At 38.1% G+C, this 21,687-nt stretch overlaps 1 protein-coding gene across 6 annotated transcripts in view; it reads right to left on the minus strand.

Annotated features, from left to right (window-relative positions):
* Window positions 1-21,687, minus strand: part of LOC310888627 (zinc finger RNA-binding protein-like) — a 46,523-nt gene that overhangs the window by 18,468 nt on the left and 6,368 nt on the right. For 3 of the 6 annotated variants that reach the window (XR_014575975.1, XM_083815518.1, XM_083815520.1), the window contains exons 3-12: window positions 13,518-13,800; window positions 11,710-11,845; window positions 10,722-10,940; window positions 8,519-8,760; window positions 7,322-7,513; window positions 5,248-5,545; window positions 2,370-2,557; window positions 1,701-1,820; window positions 591-736; window positions 57-219 (exon numbers count right to left, since the gene is read on the minus strand). Coding sequence is in view for 4 of the 6 variants with exons in the window: in XM_083815518.1 (XP_083671644.1) it covers window positions 57-219; window positions 591-736; window positions 1,701-1,820; window positions 2,370-2,557; window positions 5,248-5,545; window positions 7,322-7,513; window positions 8,519-8,760; window positions 10,722-10,940; window positions 11,710-11,845; window positions 13,518-13,800 (1,987 nt within the window). In the remaining 2 variants the exon portion in view is untranslated. Of the gene's footprint in view, window positions 1-56; window positions 220-590; window positions 737-1,700; window positions 1,821-2,369; window positions 2,558-5,235; window positions 5,546-7,321; window positions 7,514-8,518; window positions 8,761-10,721; window positions 10,941-11,709; window positions 11,846-13,517; window positions 13,801-21,687 lie in introns of all 6 variants that reach the window. The other 3 variants (XR_014575976.1, XM_083815517.1, XM_083815519.1) reach the window with 1 other exon arrangement.

A 21,687-nucleotide genomic window follows, 5' to 3' on the forward strand; every position in this document is an offset into this window, starting at 1 on the left:
CTGTGCCTCCTGGTAAGTAAGATTTCATTGTTTTCCCCTCAAGTTAAGAAACTCACAGCTGGTCCTTGGGGCTGAGGAGGTATTCCTGGTCTAACTCCCAGCAGGCCTAGAGGTCCTGGAGGACCATGAGGATATCCTCCATCTGCTATTCTGCGACGGTCATCCCAGTGATGCTGCTCTTCCTCCATTCTCCTCCAGTACATGTCTTCTTCATATCGCCTGAAGTGCATGAAACAAAGCATTCTCTTTACATAGCTGTTAGTACTTCGAAACATTCTAAATGAATTCTTGGATGTCCTCACTAACTCGTTTCTAGTAATTGTGCAAATACCAGGGAATTCCAGAGGGTAAGTAAAAATGAATGGCTTTTTGAAAGGGAGTCTGTTTATAGCAAAATAATTCTAGTAAGTCCACATTCCTCAGAGGGCTCGAAGACCAGCAAACGCAAATCCCAGTGAGTTAATGACAATTTAATTTAAAACAAGACAGTACAGAGTTCCCACATCATTCAAAAGAACTAACTACAGAAGCAGAGTTAGTTTTAATCCGACTTCAGCTTTGTCTCATTTACTGATAAAACAATGCATTACCTCATTTCCATCCTCCAGCGTTCTTCCTCTTCTCGCCTTCTCCAGTATTCTTCTTTCTGCATCTGTTTCCTCATCTTTTCTTCTTGAATTTTTCTTGCTCGAATACTGGGCTTTATTTCTACTTGTAAATCTGGGTTTACTTTTTTCTAGTTCAGAAAAAAATGAATGAAATGCTGGTTTTCCTCGTCATCTCAAATTTACAGAGTTTTTCCTGGAATGTTTAACACACACTACTTGTCTACAATAAAATCAAGGGAAGTAAAATGCAGTTTTAGAACTACACTGAATGAGTAGTTGAAGAAAATCGTGTCCAGTATTTTAAAGAAATAACATATTACAAATAGCATGAATCCCCTCTTTACCTACATCAGGAACAAAGTAATTTAAGATGAAAATGTTACATGAAAGACCAAGTAATTTGCTGTTCATTCTGTAGCCAGGTGACTAATCTGTAGCCTGAAAAAACATTTCCTCTCAACTACCGTGTGCTTCCTGACACCCTGATTCCTGAAAGGTACCTCATACAGCTGTATAACCATGAGTTACTGAACACATTTTTCTAGCAATTCTCTTTTTTCATCCCTTTCATGATTACACAGGCCCATTACATCTCCTGAGACCACAGTAGATTCTTCTTACATTGTTTCATAATAATCAAAATGCACAGCATATATCAATACAGGTGGCTCTCCACTCATGACTGGAAAAAAAGCTCCAATGCTCATTTCTCAAATGTCTCCACAGAAGGTTTGTGTGGTCTATCCTGCCAAAAACATTAAGCACTATTCTATTACACTGCTTGAAATTAATGGTAAACAACATAAAAGAACCTATTGTTGCTTGCATATGTTGTATCATATTTTAATGTTGCAAAGGTTCCCAAAAGCAACATTCAAAATGTTTAAAAACAAACAAAATCAAAATGCAGTTTCATAGTCTGCATTACTGCTTTGAAGACTATACTCCAAAGAAAATCAATATATTTCTCTACCTTCTTTAATGTGCTGTTTACTCAGAGTACTTAGTTTGGCTATTCTTTAAATGTAAGACTGTTCAATTAACTGACAATCTGATGGATTTTCAGATAGAAGCATAAACATTTCTACTAACCTTATACTGAAGTCTGTGCCGCCTCCCTTTTAAGTGCATCTCCTTGGCATTTGGATCATTAAAACTGCATTCACAAAGTTTACAGTGAAAGCGGATCACCTTTCCTTCATCATTTCTTACCTGGAAAATAAATTTTAACACAATTGTTTTTGTGTTTTTTTTGTTGTTGTTGCTATTTTTGTTTTAAACCCAAAAATGATGTAAAAATGAATTTAATTCAGTGACACTGGATAATGTCTATTCATCTTAACACATACTAAAAAGTTCACACAGTAACCGAAAGAAAGCAAGCTTTCAATTCTGCCAGAGACACCACTGTGCTCCATAACGAACCGAGTTCTTCCATTCCAATGAGCACACAGCTTTAAACTTCAACCTGAACATACTGAGCAGAAATTAATAATAGCAAACCAAAAATAATGAAAATTTTAAAAAATTAAAAAAAACTCAAATAATGAAAAATAATGAAAGATTTACATCAGATTCTGATCCTATTGACTTGATCCACGTCTCATAACACCAACGTGAAGAGTCCGCCACTCAGTTCAAAACATATACAATCCAAAAATGTGAATATATGCACAAGCCTTTGCAGGTGTAATGCCTTCTTTCATAATGAACAATTTTTCACTGAAATAGTTAAAATAATACACATTTTTGCATCGATACCTCCTCCACGTAGTCATGGCCCACTGGCTGTACATCACTTTGCAGGGCAGCAAGAGTCGCAGGAGTCACTGGTTCAGTTGCTGGTTTTACTTCCTGTGTTTGTACCGTGGCAACAAGAGTTGTTTTAACACTTTCAGCTGATTTCATTTCTTCAAGTTTACTTCCTGTTGTCTGAAGCTTATTACCACCTACATATTAAAATTAAAATTTTTTAACTTCCATAAAATGCAAACATGATTACACGTGATGTACGGACTGAAGAGTTTATTTGCAAGTATCAATGTTCTGGCCAAAGCTTTATCAGTCTTTTAAAACTAATTAAAACTTAAACATATTTAAAATATAAGTGTTGGGTTTTTTTTATAAATAAAAGTTTGAAAACATTCAAGTTTGTTTAAAGCACTTAGTATTATCTTTTTATTTTAGCACAAAAACCTACTACTTTACGTAATTTTCATCATTCACTTGCATGCTTTTTCAAAAGAAACAGGACCGAAAGGAACAAAGACATTTTAATAATCTCTATTTTTTTTAAATGGATCCAAAAACATATTTGAAAACCATATAATTTGTGTATTAACAAAGGTAATATGCTCTCAATGTTGTAACTGCATAGGTTTTTCCTTTGAGAGGAGAACAGCTTATTTCAGAACATCTACTTCCCATCTCTATATGTCTATCATGCTAATTTCAAAAAGTTTCCACTTTACGCTTCCACTGTTACAAGGATGTTTCAGCTGCCCAGTAATCAACTGCCTGTCTGCCACAGAAGTCCAGGCTGTAAACTGAAATTAGGACCAACTGGACTATAAACTGCAACACTCCATCAGCTACTATGTAAGAAAACAAAACACTCTTAAGAAGGAGGAAGAAGCCTCCAGGAAAAGTCAGGTGGAGACAACAGGATAGAAAACAGAATCATCTAGGTTGGAAAAGACCTCCAAGATCACCAAGTCCAACCTCTGACCTAACACTAACAAGTACTCCACTAAACCATATCAATAAGCTCTACATCTAAACGTCTTTTAAAGACCTCCGGGGATGGTGACTCAACCACTTCCCTGGGCAGCCCATTCCAATGATTTGCAACCCTTTTGGTAAAGAAGTTCTTCCTAATATCCAACCTAAACCTCCCCTGGGGCAACTTTAGCCCATTCCCCCTCGTCCTATCACTGGGCATGTGGGAGAACAGACCAATCCCCACCTTGCAACAGCCTCCTTTAAGGTACCTATATAAAGGGATGCAAGACACCGACTCCTGATGGCTCTTGAACAGGAGACCGTTTATTGCCATTTTTCACCGCTACATATACTTTCCCCGTAGCCCCACGCACTGTCCACATGCCCGAATCTGTCTTACAATTGGTTAGAGACCCTCAGACACGCGCCTTAAGCCAGCCAGCAATTGGCCACTGCCCAAAGCTCATCTTTAACACCGTAGCCAATTTACTTTAACACTGTAGCCAATTTACTTTATCTCGACCTTGCTCAAGTTTCTGGTTCTACCGCAGTTCTCCTCATTATCTCTAACTCAGGGACATGTGAAACAGCACAAAGCTCCCTGCGAATTCCTTTCCCACACCTACAGAGTGCGATAAGGTCGCCCCTGAGCCTCTTCCTCTCCAGGCTGAACAACCCCAGCTCCCTCAGCCGATCCTCGTAAGACTTGTTCTCCAGACCCCTCACCAGCTTCGTCGCCCTTCTCTGGACTCACTCGAGCACCTCCATGTCCTTCCTGTAGTGAGGGGCCCAAAACTGAACACAGTACTCGAGGTAAGGCCTCACCAGAGCTGAGTACAGGGGGACAATCACTTCCCTGGACCTGCTGGCCACACTGCTTCTTATACAAGCCAGGATGCTGTTGGCCTTCTTGGCCACCTGAGCACACTGCTGGCTCATATTCAGCCGACTATCAACCAGTACTCCCAGGTCCTTGTCTGCCAGGCAGCTTTCCAACCACTCATCTCCCAGCCTGTAGCTCTGCTTGGGGTTGTTACGCCCCAGGTGCAGGACCCAGCACTTGGCCTTGTTGAACCTCATACGGTTGGCCTCATCAGCCCATCGGTCCAGCCTATCCAGATCCTCCTGCAGAGCCCTCCTACCCTCGAGCAGATCGACACACGCACCTAACTTGGTGTCATCTGTAAACTTACTGAGGGTGCACTGGATCCCCTCATCCAGATCACTGATAAAGATGTTAAAGAGAACTGGCCCTAGTACTGAGCCCTGGGGGACTCCACTAGTGACCGGCCTCCAACTGAATTTGACTCCATTCACCATGACTCTTTGGGCCCGGCTATCCAGCCAGTGTTTAACCCAATGAAGACCACATCCACAGCCTTTCCCTCATCCACTAAGCGTGTCACTTGGTCATAGAAGGAGATGAGGTTCATCAAGCAGGACCTGCCTTTCATAAACCCATGCTGACTGGGCCTGATCGCCTGCTTGCCCTGCAAGTGCCGCCTGATGACACTCAAGATAATCTGCTCCATGAGCTTCCCTGGCACTGATGTCACACTAACAGGCCTATAGTTCCCCGGGTCTACCCCCCAGCCCTTCTTGTAGATGGGCGTCCCATTTGCTAGCCGCCAGTCAACTGGGACCTCCCCCGATAGCCGGGACTGCTGATAAATGATGGAAAGGGGCTTGGTCAGCTCTTCCGCCAGTTCTCTCAGTGCCCTCGGGTGGATCCCATCCAGCCCCATCGACTTGTACCATAAATTATGAAGCAGAACTTTTATACGCATTTTTATTTTCACCTATCAGTAATTACTCATGCATAGTTAACTCAATACATTTGTATTTGCTAAACTAAGATCTTTAAAAAAAGATATGGAATAGGTTAGGTTTCAAAATGAAGACTGACTTCTGTACTTGCCAACAAAGTTTATTTTCGGTGTAGATGTTTTCTTTACAGCTATATTAGCAGCAGTTGAAGATGTTTTGTTGCTGGACGCCGTGTTAAGTGGTGTGCTTGACACGGTAGTAAGAATTTTCACTGCACAGGATGCAACAGAGGAGTTCACAGTACTGCTGCTAGTTGATATAGTTGATATGTTTGAAGCAGATGCAGCTGGTTTGGAAGCAGATGTGGATGTTGAGGAAGTAGCCTGGGTAACCACATTTGGTTCAGTTGAAGGAATGGGTTTGCCAAGTTTTGTGTGCAATTTTACTACCTATAAGAATAAAGAGAAATTCATATACTCTCTCTAGGACAACTAGAAAAAAATGAACTTATTATAGGTTATGGAGGCTGTAACACAAACAAATATAACGTCGAAAAAATAAAAATAAAAAGTGATCTTGGCAAAAAAAGATGAACATGTAGAAGTTTCTGTCATATGTAACAAGCAAATCGTTAATTGTCATCTCAGATTGCTTATTTCCATCGCAAATTCAGTATTTACTCCAAAAGCTACATGGATGAGATAGCCAATAAACTGAAAGGCCAGTAAAACTGAAGGAGGAATTTTGCTCAAAATGTTTCCATGTCGCTGTTTTGCTGCCTGGTTACTTTTTCTTCTCTTCAAAAAGCATAATACATTAAACTACTTTTTTGAAAGAGCTGACCATCACCTGAAAAAGGAATACAAGCAGTCCATAAAAACTAAACATGCAAAATGAAAGCTAAAGATTGGGAAAGATTTGAAAGTAGCAATAAAGACATCTGTTAGCACACCTTTAATGCAAAAGTGTAGACAACAATAATACATATACAACAGTATACATACGCTTCTTGGGTTTTTGCTTTTTATTTTTTGAAGTAAATCATATTCCCCCCATTGGAATACAGACTATAAATTCAAGTTTAAGCAACTCTTCAAAATGACTTCTGCAGTAGAACGCACAAGATTCTTCATAGTGTACCAAAGTAATAGATTTCTTTGAGATTTTAGTTTTACACAGATGACAACCTAAATTAGCAGTAGATAGTCACTATCTATAGGGAAAAGAAAGCTACATCCGCATGTATGAAGATAACATACCACACTCCATATACCTATCCAATTACTAGGGACACCACAAAAAAATTAATGGCTCAACGTATTTATGAAAAAACACTAGACACATCTCAATTATATTTGTTCTTGCACTAACAAAAATTATATTGAGGAAACTTTTAGGTGCGTTGTGAGATTTATTTATTTTAATAGGAATGATGTTACTGATGCCACTTTGTACAGTGCTCTGGGTTAGAAAGGTAAGAGCTGTAAAAGCTGAATATTAATACTGTATTTGTTACTGACATTAATCTTGCCCAAGTTATGAAGAAAATCTGTAATATATAAACACACACTGCAGTGCTATTCTATTTATGGCCAAATTCAAAACACGGGTCACAGGGGTTCACAGTGAAGACCGAGTCTTCTGTCCAGAATACCTACATACCTGCACCCAGACAGTAGGGAAAGCATGTTTACCCAAAGTATTCCAAAACACACACTATGAAGCCTACTACTACAGTGCACTGTTCTGTGCTCCCATATACCAAATTTTGTTTGCAAGAAATGCCAAGGTGTGATGCATAATTGTCCTGTCCCTTGGCACTGACTCAGCTTACAGCATTTCAAAGCGCACTGTGAACTTCACAGCACCAAGCAAGTAAGCTGACTACCAAGAAAAGCCTTGGAAAGAGTTACTGAAGACAAGCATGTTACTACATGTCTTCACTGACTCTTTTCCCCACCTTATTCTACACCTTCATGCTAGAATTTCCATACTTTCCCTAATACATCCCCTTCTTATTGATGCAGCAGCAGTATTTTTCCCCCTTTCTCCCGACAATGCCCTTCTAATAGCAAGCTTAAAGTTACATTCGAAACAAAAAGCAGAAATAAACATTTTAAAATGAAATTATTCAAACTATATTGTTTCTGCTTATTTTCTCCCCTCTAAGATGATGGGAAAAATATACAACTGACTTGTGTAATAAGAACAAAGAAGGCTCTTACTTTCTGATGTTTTGCTCCACGGATATGGGCAGCATATGCATCTGCTCCTGTACAAGACACATCGCAAAGCTCACAGCGCAACTGATTTTGAGATCCACGAGCAGATGTGCTGCTGTTATTGGTGTTCTGGGAAGCTTTTAATGCTGCTTCTTTCTTTTTGTGTTTCTGGCCTTCTAAGTGTTCTTTATAAGTCTAATTAAATAAATAATACACACAGTAAGCTACCTTTGTACTGCTTGTTTATCTTTCAAGTGAATACATGGAGAATAGACCATAACATAAAATACATGCTTTGTATAAGAACTACTTCCTACTTTGAACATTTATTTTATATGACATGCTCTAAGGCATAAACAGGCCATTTGTAAGAACAAGAAATTTTCTTCACCACCACCAGAATTCCACTTTTAGAAGTAATACAACCTGGGTTCTCCTCCCCTACCCGCTCACTTCCTCAATCAACTACAGTTCAAAAGATATTAATATTGAAAACTTGAGATGATCACAAAACTGTATCTCAGTTGCAGTTGAATTATTGAAACATTGAAACATTGAATTATTCTCGATTTTGAATTTTCCTCAACCTGCATAATGACACTGATTAAGTGTATCCCGAGAGCTAAAAATTTGATTCAAAATAAGGTAGCACAAAAAGCTGTGGTGAAAATGAAATGCAGAAGTTGAGATTTGCTCCTATACCATCACTGACAACCTAGAGAGACAGGGTGGGAAATAATGATAGACTTAAAGAACTGTTGAGTCAAACACACACAGATACTACATGACTTAATGTCTACAATTTACACACTCGTACCCACTGTGAAACTAAACTGGGATGACAGAATACCATGAAAAATAAATTTTCAGGCTTACCATTCACAAAATGTATATAATTAAGTAGTTTTGAAAAAAAGTGTTTTCTAAAGAAGTTTGCTATGCTAAAAAAGCAAATCAAATTAATAGTTTATAATACTTCTGGAGTTCAAAGTATTGTCAAAGCTTCTCTGTACAAGCTAACAGGATGCATCTTTTGTCTTCACGTAGTAACTATAATAGCACAGACTTTCATTTAATTATTCCTTTAATAAAACTGCAGAATCAGCTCCTTAAGATTTAACAAGTATTCTAAAAGGGGTCATTTTTTTCTGAAGAAATTATGACGAAAACATATAGCAGAATATTACATAATACAAGTACCTGTGGTCCAGCACAGCTGATCTTACAAACATCACAGTAGTGGATCTGGGGTGGTTTGGGAGGTTGTTTTGCTTTCAGTTGCTTATTTTGGAACGGTGCCTTTTTTGTAAAGGTGGTCCCTGTCCAAGCAGCTGTTGCTGCAGCAGCAGCAGCTGCTGCTGCCTGTTTCTGTTGCTGCTGCTGCTGGTAATAGGATGATGCAGCTGAATACACAGCAGCTTCATAGCCAGAATAAGAGGTACCTCAAAGATCAAAATAAAATAAATATTACATCACTGTATAGTACATCATGTATCAATTACATAACACTACTTACAAGCACACTGCGTAACAGAGGTGGGGGGCAGGATATAAACAATTTATTGATATCTTGTTACATAGTCCAAGTTTTTCTTGATGTTTCACAGTACACAAATATCACAAATACATAGCATACCACTTGTATCTTTTTTTTTTGGACATCTTCGCAGACACATAGTTATATTGCTGGATATATCAAATCATCCCTAAAGAATATGTGAAAATTCCTGGTACATCTGGCAAGACTGATTCATAGAATCATTAAGGTTGGAAAAGACCTCCAAGATCATCTGGTCCAACCATCCCCCTACTACCAACGTCACCCACCAAACCATGTCCCTAAGCACCACGTCCAACCTTTCCTTAAACACCCCCAGGGACGGTGACTCCACCACCTCCCTGGGCAACCCATTCCAATGCCTGACCACTCTTTCTGAGAAGAAATGTCTCCCAATTTCCAACCTAAACCTCCCCTGGCGCAACTTGAGGCCATTCCCTCTCGACCTATCACTAGTTATCTGCGAGAAGAGGCCGACCCCCAGCTCCCCACAACCTCCTTTCAGGTAGTTGTAGAGAGCAATAAGGTCTCCCCTGAGCCTCTTCTTCTCCAGACTAGACAACCCACGTTCCCTCAGCCGCTCCTCATAGGACTTGTGGTCCAGGCCCTTCACCAGCTTCATGGCCCTTCTCTGGACATGCTCCAGGGCCTCCATGTCCTTCTTGTAGTGAGGGGCCCAAAGCTGAACACAGGACTCGAGGTGCGGCCTCACCAGAGCAGAGTATGGGGGGACGATTGCCTCCCTGGTCCTGCTGGCTACACTATTCCTGATACAAGCCAGGATGCCGTTGGCCTTCTTGGCCACCTGGGCATGCTGTTGGCTCATGTTCACGACATAACAAGAACAAAATGTTTCTCAAAGGCCAAATGGAATAGTCTTTTGGAACCGGATTTATTGTTCAAGATCCAAAATGAAAAGGAGGACAAATTGTGTAGAGGAAGGCAAAAAAATGAATACAAAAGATAGAACTGCTAGTGCTATTATTACATTCTACTTCAGTGATTTAAATTGTTTTAACGCAAAGCTAATTGTCTGCTAAAACCTCTGCAGCACACCCTAGATATGCACTCCTTGATTTCTAGTATCAAAGCTGAATAAATCAAGGAAACCAGGCTTTCATACCTTTGAGACAGTTTTCCCATGAACTTATTACATCTACTGGTTCAACTATTTTAATTCTCTGATCAGGTTCTCTTTCAAGGAAGTCCCTTTAAAATCCCTTTTTAAGCAGAAAACCAAAAAATTTCAAGGTAGCTATAACATGCCAGTTGATCACTATCTGGCCATAAACCTGACGTTTCTTTTCACCTTTAACTAGGTTTTGGATTCTAATGTTTAAAGTGTTTTTTTGTTTGTTTGTTTAGTACCCATTCTCCTCCCATTTTGGGCCAAGAGAACCCAAAATTACAAGATTTATATTGGATTGGTTCTCCCTGTTGTTTGATAGCATCATGCTCTCTTCCAGTTTCCCTGGGTTTTATTTGTGTGGATGTCTCTCCATTTTTTTCTATTCCCCCATCTTTTCTCTCCAAAACTCACAGAAAGTCACAAAACACCATGTACATAGGCATGCTAATACTTGCTATATTTTCACATGTAATAGAATAGGCATACTTAAGCATCAAAACTCTTTTAAAGATAAATCATTATACTTGCAAAACATTTTGATGCAACTGGTTGATGCTTCTCAGTAGACTATGATGCAATTGAACACCTGTAATCTTCCGTGACATTGAACACCTGTAATCTTCCGTGACATTGAACACCTGTAATCTTCCGTGACATTGAACACCTGTAATCTTCCGTGACAAAGATCCCAGCAGCATAATACACACAACTCTTACCAGAGTAAGTAACTGCTGCTGTACTGTACGTTGCACTTTGAGTATAGGATGGAACAACAGTAGCTGCAGCTGCTACTGGCTGTACAGTAGAGGATACTGGATATATAGAAAATGTAGTTGTTGCTGGACTTGGGGTTGCAGGTTTTATAGCCGTCACTTGTCGTGTTTGTTGGGCTTGAGTATATTGAGCTGCCCCTTGACTATATCCTGCTTTCTGAGCTAATGAGGATAGAAAACAGAAGTATACAAACATAGGCTTTAGTTGAATGAAGTGTAAACCATATTAAGTAATGCTTAATGATACCTAACAACATTCTGGGAATTAAACATAACAAGGAGAGGTGTTTTTTTGGTTGGTTCCTTTATTAGTATTATTTTAACAGTTATGGTTATACATTGTGTAATTGTGTAAAAAACACACAACTGTGTAATTATGTCTCAGGTCACATTAGTAAGCCTCAGATTTTTTTCAACTACGCTGTCATGTTCTCAAATAACCTTCAAATTCAGTTTTTACTGGAATACACTAAGCTAAAGAACATCTAAACCTTCATATTACTTCTCATTAACATAAAAGACTTACGCTTTGCAGCAGTCATGATACCAATAATAACTACATACATCATTAAGTAACCGCAGAATTACAAATAAAGTCTAACCAAATTATCATCTGAACCCACCACTGACTATTTGCACAGTTCAGCAAACTTTCTAGACAAATCAGCAAAACATTTGCCTAGAAGTATGTTTTGTGTGCATTTAATAACAATCCAAAATTCAAAGATAGTTACAGCAACATCCAGTTATCCAAATAAAGTTACAGCAATAACATTCAAGTTCTAGATGTAGCATATTCTTCTACACATTATCAAGGATTATGTGAGAAAACTAAAATCTGGGTAACGTGACGTGTTCAAAGACATATTTTTAAGGTATTAGTGTAGTACCCACACTGTATAATGACAGGAGTTGGAAGCGTGCAACCCACCTGTCTGGTAGTACGATTCAGCTACTGAAGGCTGAGGCTGGGCAGCAGCCACAGCAGTTGCTGTTGGCTGTTGATAGTATTGTTTGCTGTCATAAGCTACAGCTGGGGCAGTAGATCGAACATAAGAATAGGAATCCTAAAAATTTTCAAAGAAGAAAACAGCAATTTTCTCCTTAAAATAGGCATCTGGAGTAATAAAGCTCATTACCAGAGTCAAAAAATAAAAACAATATATTTCCTTCTAGTCTACACTAAAGGAGATAGTTTTAGAAATTATTTATAGAGACAATATACATAGATATATGCATTAAAGAAATTAAATGTTTACAAATACTTCTGGCCAGAATACAAACCTGATGGTCTTTTTCAGACTTTATATAGAAATTAACCTTACTTAATTAAATCATTTTCCCTTCCAAACTATTTCATAACTGAAAAGCAACTACTGTCATTAGTTTTTCATAGGAACTATATCAAATTCCTAAAAAAAAAAAAAGGAAGAAAACAACACCAATCTCCACAAAATGTTAATTTCTATAAACCACAATAAAGTCACAAGGTTACAAACATCATCCTATATTTGCCTTAAAAATCCATTCATTAAAAATGGTTAATGGTTTTCTTGGTTATATTTGTTAGAGTGTGGAAGTGACACTTTCAAAGCCTTCTTCATTTTTTGACATATCAGCTGTTCCATTAGGGAACCATAACTAGTCTACAAGGGTAAGGCAAGTAGCCCATTCAACACAGCCAGAACTCAGAAGATGGCTAGTAAGCTTAGAAGAGGTGAGCCTGGAAACCACTACATATGTATACATATTTTCTCATCCATACCATATTTACGGTAAAGCGCAACTAGCTGACCAACTGATGGGTAGCAGGGCATAAACTACATTAGCTGAAGTCTACTGACATGAAATTTTCTTTAATTTAGGGTACTCTTTTCTGTCTGAATACATTGAGTAACTGACTACCTTAATGACGTTGTGAATATACACCCAACTGGAAGGACTCCTAGGTTACAATTCATTACCATATGTAATAAATTCTAAAAGCTGCACAAAAGAACTGATAACCTAAAGCAACAGAATCATCCTTTTAAACAAAATAACACTAATTAGAATCTATATAACGCCTTGATAATTTTACAACTAATATATTAAGGAAATATTACAAGGGACATACTGTCTCAATGTCCTCTGTCTCACGAGTAAATGCAAATTTTAAATATGAGCCATGCCACAAAATTTATGTAATTCTTGTGCATAAACACACCAGCCTAGAGATATCCACTGAAGGCTTGGACTAACAAATGCTAATGTAGAAAAAAAGCTGTTAAAAATGCAAATAAAGCTCACATTTCCAATGGAAAACTACCTGGCCATGTAAAATCCCTCCTCTTTCTGCATCTAGACTGTCTGATTGAAACCAACGGGCTAGGATTGCTGACGCGCATATACACCTGTATTATGTGAATCTAGACAGACAGGAAGAACTGCAACTTCTGACTCTTCTAAAATCTGAACAGGAATAAAGACATATGTTAGAAAGTCCCAAGATGACCTCTACAGACTGAAATCTTCCAGCTGCAAAATCAATGTAGCACTCTGATTTATACTGCAAGTTTACTTACTCATGAACTGAGAAGGAATACAATCCAGTAACAGGATGCTGTCATATTACATTTAAGCCAGTCCAAGAATGGGAAGCTGTCTGAAGTACCAACAAATCTCTCTCCAAACAGGCCTCTTCCTTTTAACATACAAGTTTAAAAACGATTAAGCAGAAGAATTTTTTTTTAAACATACCTGGTAATTCTGCGTAGTGACAGGAGGTGGTGGTGGTGGAGCTTCTTGTTGCCTCTGTGTATAACCATAATCTGTAGCTGTGTGCGCTGTAGGGTAGCCTCCATATGCAGCAGCCGTTGCAGCAGCTGCGACAGCTACTGGAGCAGGCCTGGCTACTGCAACTGTAGCTGCTGCTGGGGCATAGGCTGCAGTAACTGTGTGAGCAGCGACTGGGGCCTGGTGGACAGTGTAGCTAGCAACTGTAGTTGGATGGGAATAGGCTACACCTGACGCTGGCTGCTGGCTACATGGAAAAAAGACAGTAAGTAAATAATTAGGTTAATTCAACATATTAAGCTAATACATAGACATTTCAAAATCCTGGATTTCATTAATATTTGTCTGTTCTACAAACAAAGCAGGAATGGCTATCTACCTGTGTATACGCTTCAATAGCTAGTATTACCTCTCTTCTACTCACATTAAAAAAACACTATCATTTTGAAGTTTCTGTGGATATAGAAATATCAAGTGGCTAATGACTTTCTTCTTAGAGAGGGTTTGTGGGTTGGTTTTGTGTTTTTTTTTTTTTTTTCTCCTCCCTGAAGCAGTGGAACAGAAGTCTTTCATTCAACGTTTTAAACTATTATCTTTTCAAGTCCAACAAGCTTGTAAGTGCTTCATTAGTTCTTCAATAAAACCACCTGACAAATTAAGAAAAATACTACTTTTCTATGACAGCTCGTTATTGACCTGCACTTCCATTATGTTTTTCAGTAAACTATATTAAAGCTATGAGCTTGTAAAGACTTCCATGAAAATTAGCTCAGAACTCTTAAAGTTAAAGCAGAGACACTTTAAAAACATACCTCTGATACCAGGCTTTTCCCACAAAAGTTTACAATTATAAAATACTGGCCCCACTTGAACAGAAGTCCACTGCCTCACCGCATGAAGGATCATCAAAAGACAGCCAGATCAAGCAAGAAGACTTCCACCAGAGCTCTGGCAATCTTCCAGGAACATGCTGAGACTAACATGCCTTTCTAAAATTTGCAGGTAGGACATTAATATGTGGCTATTTACTAAGAACAAGTAACTACTAACAGTGGAAACAGAAAATTAATAATGGGTTTAATTATTTGAACAGAAACAAATGTTATTGTCCTATTTCAATCCCTACCCATGCATTATGATTAAAAGCTTACAATAGCTGTTTTGATTTTTTGAAAAAATACAGTGAACTGGGCTAAATATCACTATGTATAACAATTATATGAAACGGGGATTCAGTGATTATTCTGTTTTTTTTTTTTTTTTTTTTCTTTTTTTCTCTTCTTCTTCATACATTTCCAGCACTGCTGTTCAATAATATTTAAGAATCATTACGGGGTTCTACAACTCCATAGAACTATTAAAAGATAATTCAAACCCAATTTCATGTCTATCAAGGAGATAGTATACGCTATTTTAAAGAAAACAGAAATGATATCTTACTTGAAAGAAACATACACAATGGCACAGTGGAATTGCAGCATGGTTATGCTCAAAACCAAAAGGAACAATAAGTCATGATAGCTTTTCCAAAAGACAGCAATGTTATCTCTGACATAACTACCAGAAACAAAGCACCTTTTTGGTGTAGATAGTTTTTCTAAAAACATTTCCATAACTCCATTGTGTTTAGTAATTAAAAATAAAATTTGTCATTTAATTACAGCAGAACACATTGACTTTAACATATCAAAAAGCCATTTTTATGGCAGAAACACAGAGAAAGTTTTATTACTACTGGACTTCCATGTCTGGACTCTACCTTCTTCCCACCATAGTCCCCTGATATTTCATTGCTTAAAAGACCATTTACATTACATCCAAACTCAACTCAGTTGTGAGTTGTGCTCATGATTATATTACATTTTATTTTCAGCTTCTTGGTGTAACAGTGGAAGGATAAGACCTAAAATACTTTGGTGTAGCTCGAGTCACTGCTTGAAACAATTCCTCCTACTTGATCTATATAGGTAGTGCCTTTGTTTTGTCAGCTTAGGGTCAGAAAACTCATGAAAACTATTTTATGATGGTAAAAGTGAATGATAATCTATAAAATTAGGCTGCATTATTTACATACCTAACAGTACAGAAGTGTAAAATATTCACAAGTTCTAAGGTAATTCACAGTATCACATGCATCTACTCAAAATATATTACACTGAGAAAACAGGAAAGGAAGCCTTATACTTTCACTTGGATTGCAACTGAACTCATCAACAGTGCAATACTGTCAATGAAGGGACAGTCTTGCTCCACCCTATCCTCATTCTCACTCTTCCCTCCTCCCATATATCTGGCCATGACATCCTATTCCATCCCTTTGGCTAGCTCTGCTATTAGTTGAGCTACTGATTTAACTCAATCTAGCAGAAAAGTACAAGATTTTTTTTTTTTTTTTTGCTTGGCCCATTTTTTGGCATGGTAGAACTGTTAGAAACATTGGAGTTCACAGAACAGTCTGACTGCCAGATTGTGATGGTACTATTAACAAGATTCTGCTCAGTCTCATTTCTTCTTTGCTATTTTTGTATTAAATTTCCTTATCATGGTATAGAATGAACAGCCCCAATCATTTGATTTCTAAGGCTTAGTTCTATTACCATTTTCACTTTAGCAAAACTGTTCCTCTTGCTTCTGCAACATCATGAAGAGCTAGTGATTGAGTTTGCAAGATTACAAGAAACATTCTAGAACTGCCTGCTTCTTCCTTTTTGAAGGAACTACTCATTATGTTACAGAAATTCACAACATCTTCTCCAAATTTATGGGCTTCCTTTTTCTCCCATTTTCTTGCCAAAAACCTTTTAACATTAAGATGACCAGACACTTCCATGTAATTAATTTATATCTAAAGATTTTTGTGTCAAATTTGTCAATTAACTTACAAGAGGTTTTATCCTTGTTCAGTGACAAACAATCATCACACAACTTACCTCCTCTCAGACTATTCAGCCAGACCCCCTCTGTTCCACAGATCTTTCTTGCAGTCCATCTTTGCACCTATTTACTACCTACTCGTCTTTTATGACTGTGGAGGGCCACAACCGTCAATTCAGATGAAGGTTCAGCTGTACTATCCAGTGCTTTCTTTCTAGTCTGGTTTCCTCAGAACAGCTTCTTGTAAAGCTACTTACGTATTGACAATACTTTCTTTGCATCAAATACTAAGACATGCCATACTAAAATAAGAATCAAGACCAATCCCTGGGTAACTCCAGTGTAATTATTCCTATTTGATGATCACTCTTCTAATTATAATAACCACCTCTACCAGTACTTCTCTACAATTCTTTTATTAATCTCTACATTAAATAATAATTTTCCATACTGCACCTCATCAAGTATTTCAACTTAGTCCCACTGAACAAGACCCAAAGACTTAGGCATGGGATCAAGTTATTAGAGCAACAATGAATATGTCAGCTGAGCTACGGTTAAAAAAAAAGTGCATGTTCTCCAACACAACAAAAAGTAATTCAGTTTAGCTTAATCATCCAACACAGTGGGAAAAGGTTGAACTAAATTCCTCCATATGTTCTATGAGCTAAGAACATGCAAACAATTACTGCAGCACAGCTAACACAAACTAATTCAATGTCCTGGTAACTTCACCAGTTTTCTGTGTGGGTCAATTCTTTTCTTCCCCAAAATAAATTCTAATGTCCTTATAAGCATCTCTAAATTTGGAGTTCCAGCTCTCTTCATATCAAAAGCTACTGAGACCAACTGGCATTACTAAACAGGCAAAACTTAAAGTCACACAGTAATTTAGGTTGAAACAAACCATTGGAGGTCATCTGTTCTAATCCTATGCTCAAAGCCCAGCTAATTTTGAAGGTAGATTATGTTTCTCAGGGTTTTCTCCAGTCACTTTCTGATTACCTCCAGGAAAGCAAAGGAGTTCTAGATGAATGTTTACTTAAAGTAAATCCAGCTTGTGGCCACTCAATTCAAGACAATTTCATATTACAATTCTTAGTGTTTTAGCTTACTATCAGATGAAAATCAAAACAAACAATTCTTTGATTTAAGTTATCAGTAAAGGACTTGGCAGCTTCAAATTGTACTTTTGCTGCATTGGTCTAAAGATACCTCATCTGCTAGAGATTTTCATTCAAAAAATATTTTTGATTCACGCCAACCTATTTCTTTAGCTGATCATAATAGCAACAGTGCTTTCCCACCAAGCTCACTTCAATTTCTCTTTTCTAGGAACAATGTACATCAATCAATAAGGATCTTCCAGTTCTAATTTCACTGTATTTTCACTATCCCAGCCACAGCCAGTTTACAGTCTACACACTGCACTAAAGTCTTCTGCTCCAGGTTCTATAGATGTTTCAGTCAACTTAAAAAGGCCATTTCCAGCACCATACCTCCTAATTTGTCTTTCCCTACCTGCCCTAAACCGCTACTATGCATATGCCTATTTCCCCATGCTCTTTGCTTCATCCTGCCAAATGAACTTGCTTCTTTTCAAGTTTTATATCTCATTGTATACCTAGCTTGCTCTTATCTTCCATAACCTAAGAAACCTTGAGATTGAGAATGAAGTCTTTATTCACAATTATTGGACTACAGTGCATGAGAAAAGTATTTTTTGAAAAAAACCCACTGACAATCTTTGAAGAACATCTATACTAGTTTTTACTGACATTAATGAAGGAAAATACTAATCAAATCTTTCTAATGCATTAATATCAGGAAAAATACCACATATGAAATACCACCATGATACTGAACTTCCTAGATAAGACTCTCTGCAGTAAGCTGCGACCATGTCTTTCTCCACACTAAATCTCCAATCCCATGTCGACTTGATTTTCTGGGGGGTGAAGGGATGTACTGTCTTGCAATCTTGTAGAATTCATCCCAGAGCAAAGGCCACCACAAGAAATAGCCTTGCCCATATTGCTGTCTGCTGTATGAAAATTCTTTCACCAAGTGAAATAAAGTATTCCCAAGGCAGATGTGTTTTGCTTTTATACATTGTAAGCTGGACTTAAGACCGTGAATGTAACTGCAGTGTTAGTATCAGCATTTGGTATTGTGTATACTCAGAACTGTGATTCTCAACCAGTGTAACACGTAGAAATCTTTTTTCCCTTTGCAAATTTTAAGTCATAGAATCCCAGAATGGCCAAGGTTGGAAGGGACCTCCGGAGGGCATCTGGTCCAACCCTCTGCCCAAGCAGGGACACCCAAAGTAGGGTGCCCAGAACCACGTCCAGGTGTGAAGATCTCCAAGGAGAGAAACTCTACAACTTCTCTGGGCAACCTGTCCCAGTGCTCTGTCACCCACACAACACAAAAGTGCTTCCTGATGCTCAGAGGGAACCTCCTGTGCTCCAGTTTGTGCCCATTGCCTCTTGTCCTGGCACTGGGTGCCACTAAAAAGAGCGTGACTCCATCCCCTTTGTACACTCCCCTGAGGTATTTCTAGACATTGATGAGATCCCCAAGCCTCCTCTTCTCCAGGCTGAGCAGTCACAGCTCTCTCAGGTTCTCCTCATAGGAGAGGTGCTGCAGTCCCTTCATCATCTCGGTGGCCCACTAAGTGGCACTCCATTGGACTCTTTCCAGTATGCCCATGCCTCTCTTGTACTGATGAGTACAGAACCAGATACAGTACTCAGGTTGTAGCCACACCTACACTGAGTAGAGGGGAAGGATCACCTCTCTTGACCTGCTGGCAATACTTCACCTAATATAGCCAAGAATTTCATTAGCCTTCTTCACAGCAAGGGCACATTGCTGACTCGTGTTCAACTTGGTGTCCACCAGAACCCCTAGATCCTTTTCTGAAGAGCTGGCCCCCAGCATGTACTAGTGCCTGGGGTTGTTCCTCCCCAGGTGCAGGACTTTGTGCTTCTCCTTGTTGAATTTCTTGTTATGCTTCTCCTTTCCATCAGATCCTTGTCAGCCCACATCTCCAGCCTGTGAAAGTCACTCTGGATGGCTGCGTGGTCCTCTGGTGAGTCAGCCACTCTCCCAGTTTTGCATCACCTGCAAATTTACTGAGGATGCACTCTACCCCATCGCCCAGATCAATAATGAAGATGTTAAACAAGACTGGACCCATTCCAAAACACAGAGGCCCTGAAGGGTTAATGATGACCTCTGCCCAATTCTACACTGCAAAATCCATTAAGCTATAGTATAGTTAAAAAAATAAAAGCATGCTTCTATGTAGATATTTAGCCTGGAAAATTCCTGCCTGAACACTTACATTTGGTTAAGTTAAATTAAAACACCACCACCAAGAAGTCCACACCTTGAGAACAAATTCCTTAAAACTCTGGTTCTGCTGGGCAGTCAGATTTATTCCCCTTTTCAAAAAAAAAATTCAAGAAACAATTGAAAACCTCTTTTGAACTGCACAAAGATCTTCACCAATGAAACTGCAGCAGTGTTTTTGATATAGAAAAAGAAAGACTTCCAAAGTGTTTTTTCCACTTTGAAAGTCTGTATTTCTTTTTCCATATGATGGTAGAAAGCTTAAAATTATTTTAGATCAGAAGTTGGCTAAGCAGCAGATGTTGCTGATCAACAGCAATTAATGAAGAATTGGTGTCCACTTAGCAAAACATTATTGTCCAGTTCCAAAACAATACAGGTTTGTCTAATTTAAATATCTACATAATAAAGGTTTTCAAGTGAGCAACATCCTTTCACAAAAACAAGCTTAGATGAGAACTTATAACTGTTAGATCTAATACAGCAGAAACGTCCCTTGTTACTTTTATAGATCAACACTGATAGAAGGCTTATCAGATTTCCTGTGATTTATCAGCCCAAGAATGACACAGAATTAAGAGCATTTAAATTTAAGAAATAAATATTAAATCCTCCCCTGAGAACACTTTGCTCCTGTCTTTTAATAGAAAAGGCCAATATCTGGAAAAAGTGAAGCTTTGCTAAAAAAAATAATACATTGAAGGTAGAAAAAGTTATTGTTTTATTTCATTTATTTATTAATATCAGGAGAATTTAACGCAGGGATATAATGCTGTCTATTTTATCAGGTAATAACTTCAGGTGACTTGAGATTGTAAGATACTCCACAGACATCCTAATGTGGAAAATAAAGTAAGCTGTGCATTAAGAAAATTAATATCTTTAGCATTTATTGTCAAGGGAATTTACTTTCAGAAGAAAACAGTATTTCCATACAGGGTACGCAGCACGTGAAAGATAAAAAGGATAGCACAAATAAGGCTCCCTATAAGCCTTGCATTTCATCACACCAACTGATTTAACTTAATGAATTACGGTTCACGTGCACGTAAGCCCAAGGAATATAAAAATGCTCATCTCCTATGTATCTATGTACTAACAACCAACACATACATTTTAACTGCTGCTATTCCAGCTTGGTTTAGAGCACTGAACATAGAAAACATTCTTTCTAGAGGCAAAGGACATTGTTGTATATTTAGTTTTAACTTTCTGAAGAGTGCTATTCTGACAGATTTAAAACTAAGGCTAAAACCAAGTGTCTCAATCCAAATTATAGTTAAGAAGTTATTTCTGAGGAAGGTCATGTTTCTTGCATATTTTTTCATTTAAAGAAGCGATTTGCAGGCTAGCTTAACACGACATTTAAACTACTCTTAAGCATAATTTTAAAAATACAAATATCTAGAACTTAAGACAAAACAATTAAGCCTTATTTCTTGAAAACTCTAACTTCTTAGAACATTTTGGCGTTAAGGAAACTGTACTTATTGAGACCCAACTGCAGGATTTTTCAGTTTCATAGACTGTTCTATCAATAGCAGAATAGCAAAGCTCTGTCTAAGAACGTAATTCTGCAGTTTTTCTTTCAGTGATATTAAGATTGAAACAAGTATGACCTAACTCTCCAAAAACTGAATGAAGCACTACAACCTGCTGCTTCTTTAGAGAAGGAGATAAAGAGGAACTACTGAATAACTGGTCAGATGAAGTTTCAGGTGTGCTAATGAAAGTTGGGCAGAGTGAAAAAATAATCATCATCATTCAACTCTTTTCTCCTGAACACACTTAACAATAAACAGCATAAAATGGTCAAATAAAATATTCGGTTACAGTAAGTTATTTTGTATTTTAGAAGAGACTTCTGTTTTTCTACAGCCTGTCACTTGATATAAGCATC

This window comes from Anser anser (genome assembly GCF_964211835.1).
Source record: "Anser anser genome assembly, chromosome: W".
Classification (NCBI taxonomy): Eukaryota; Metazoa; Chordata; class Aves; order Anseriformes; family Anatidae; genus Anser; species Anser anser.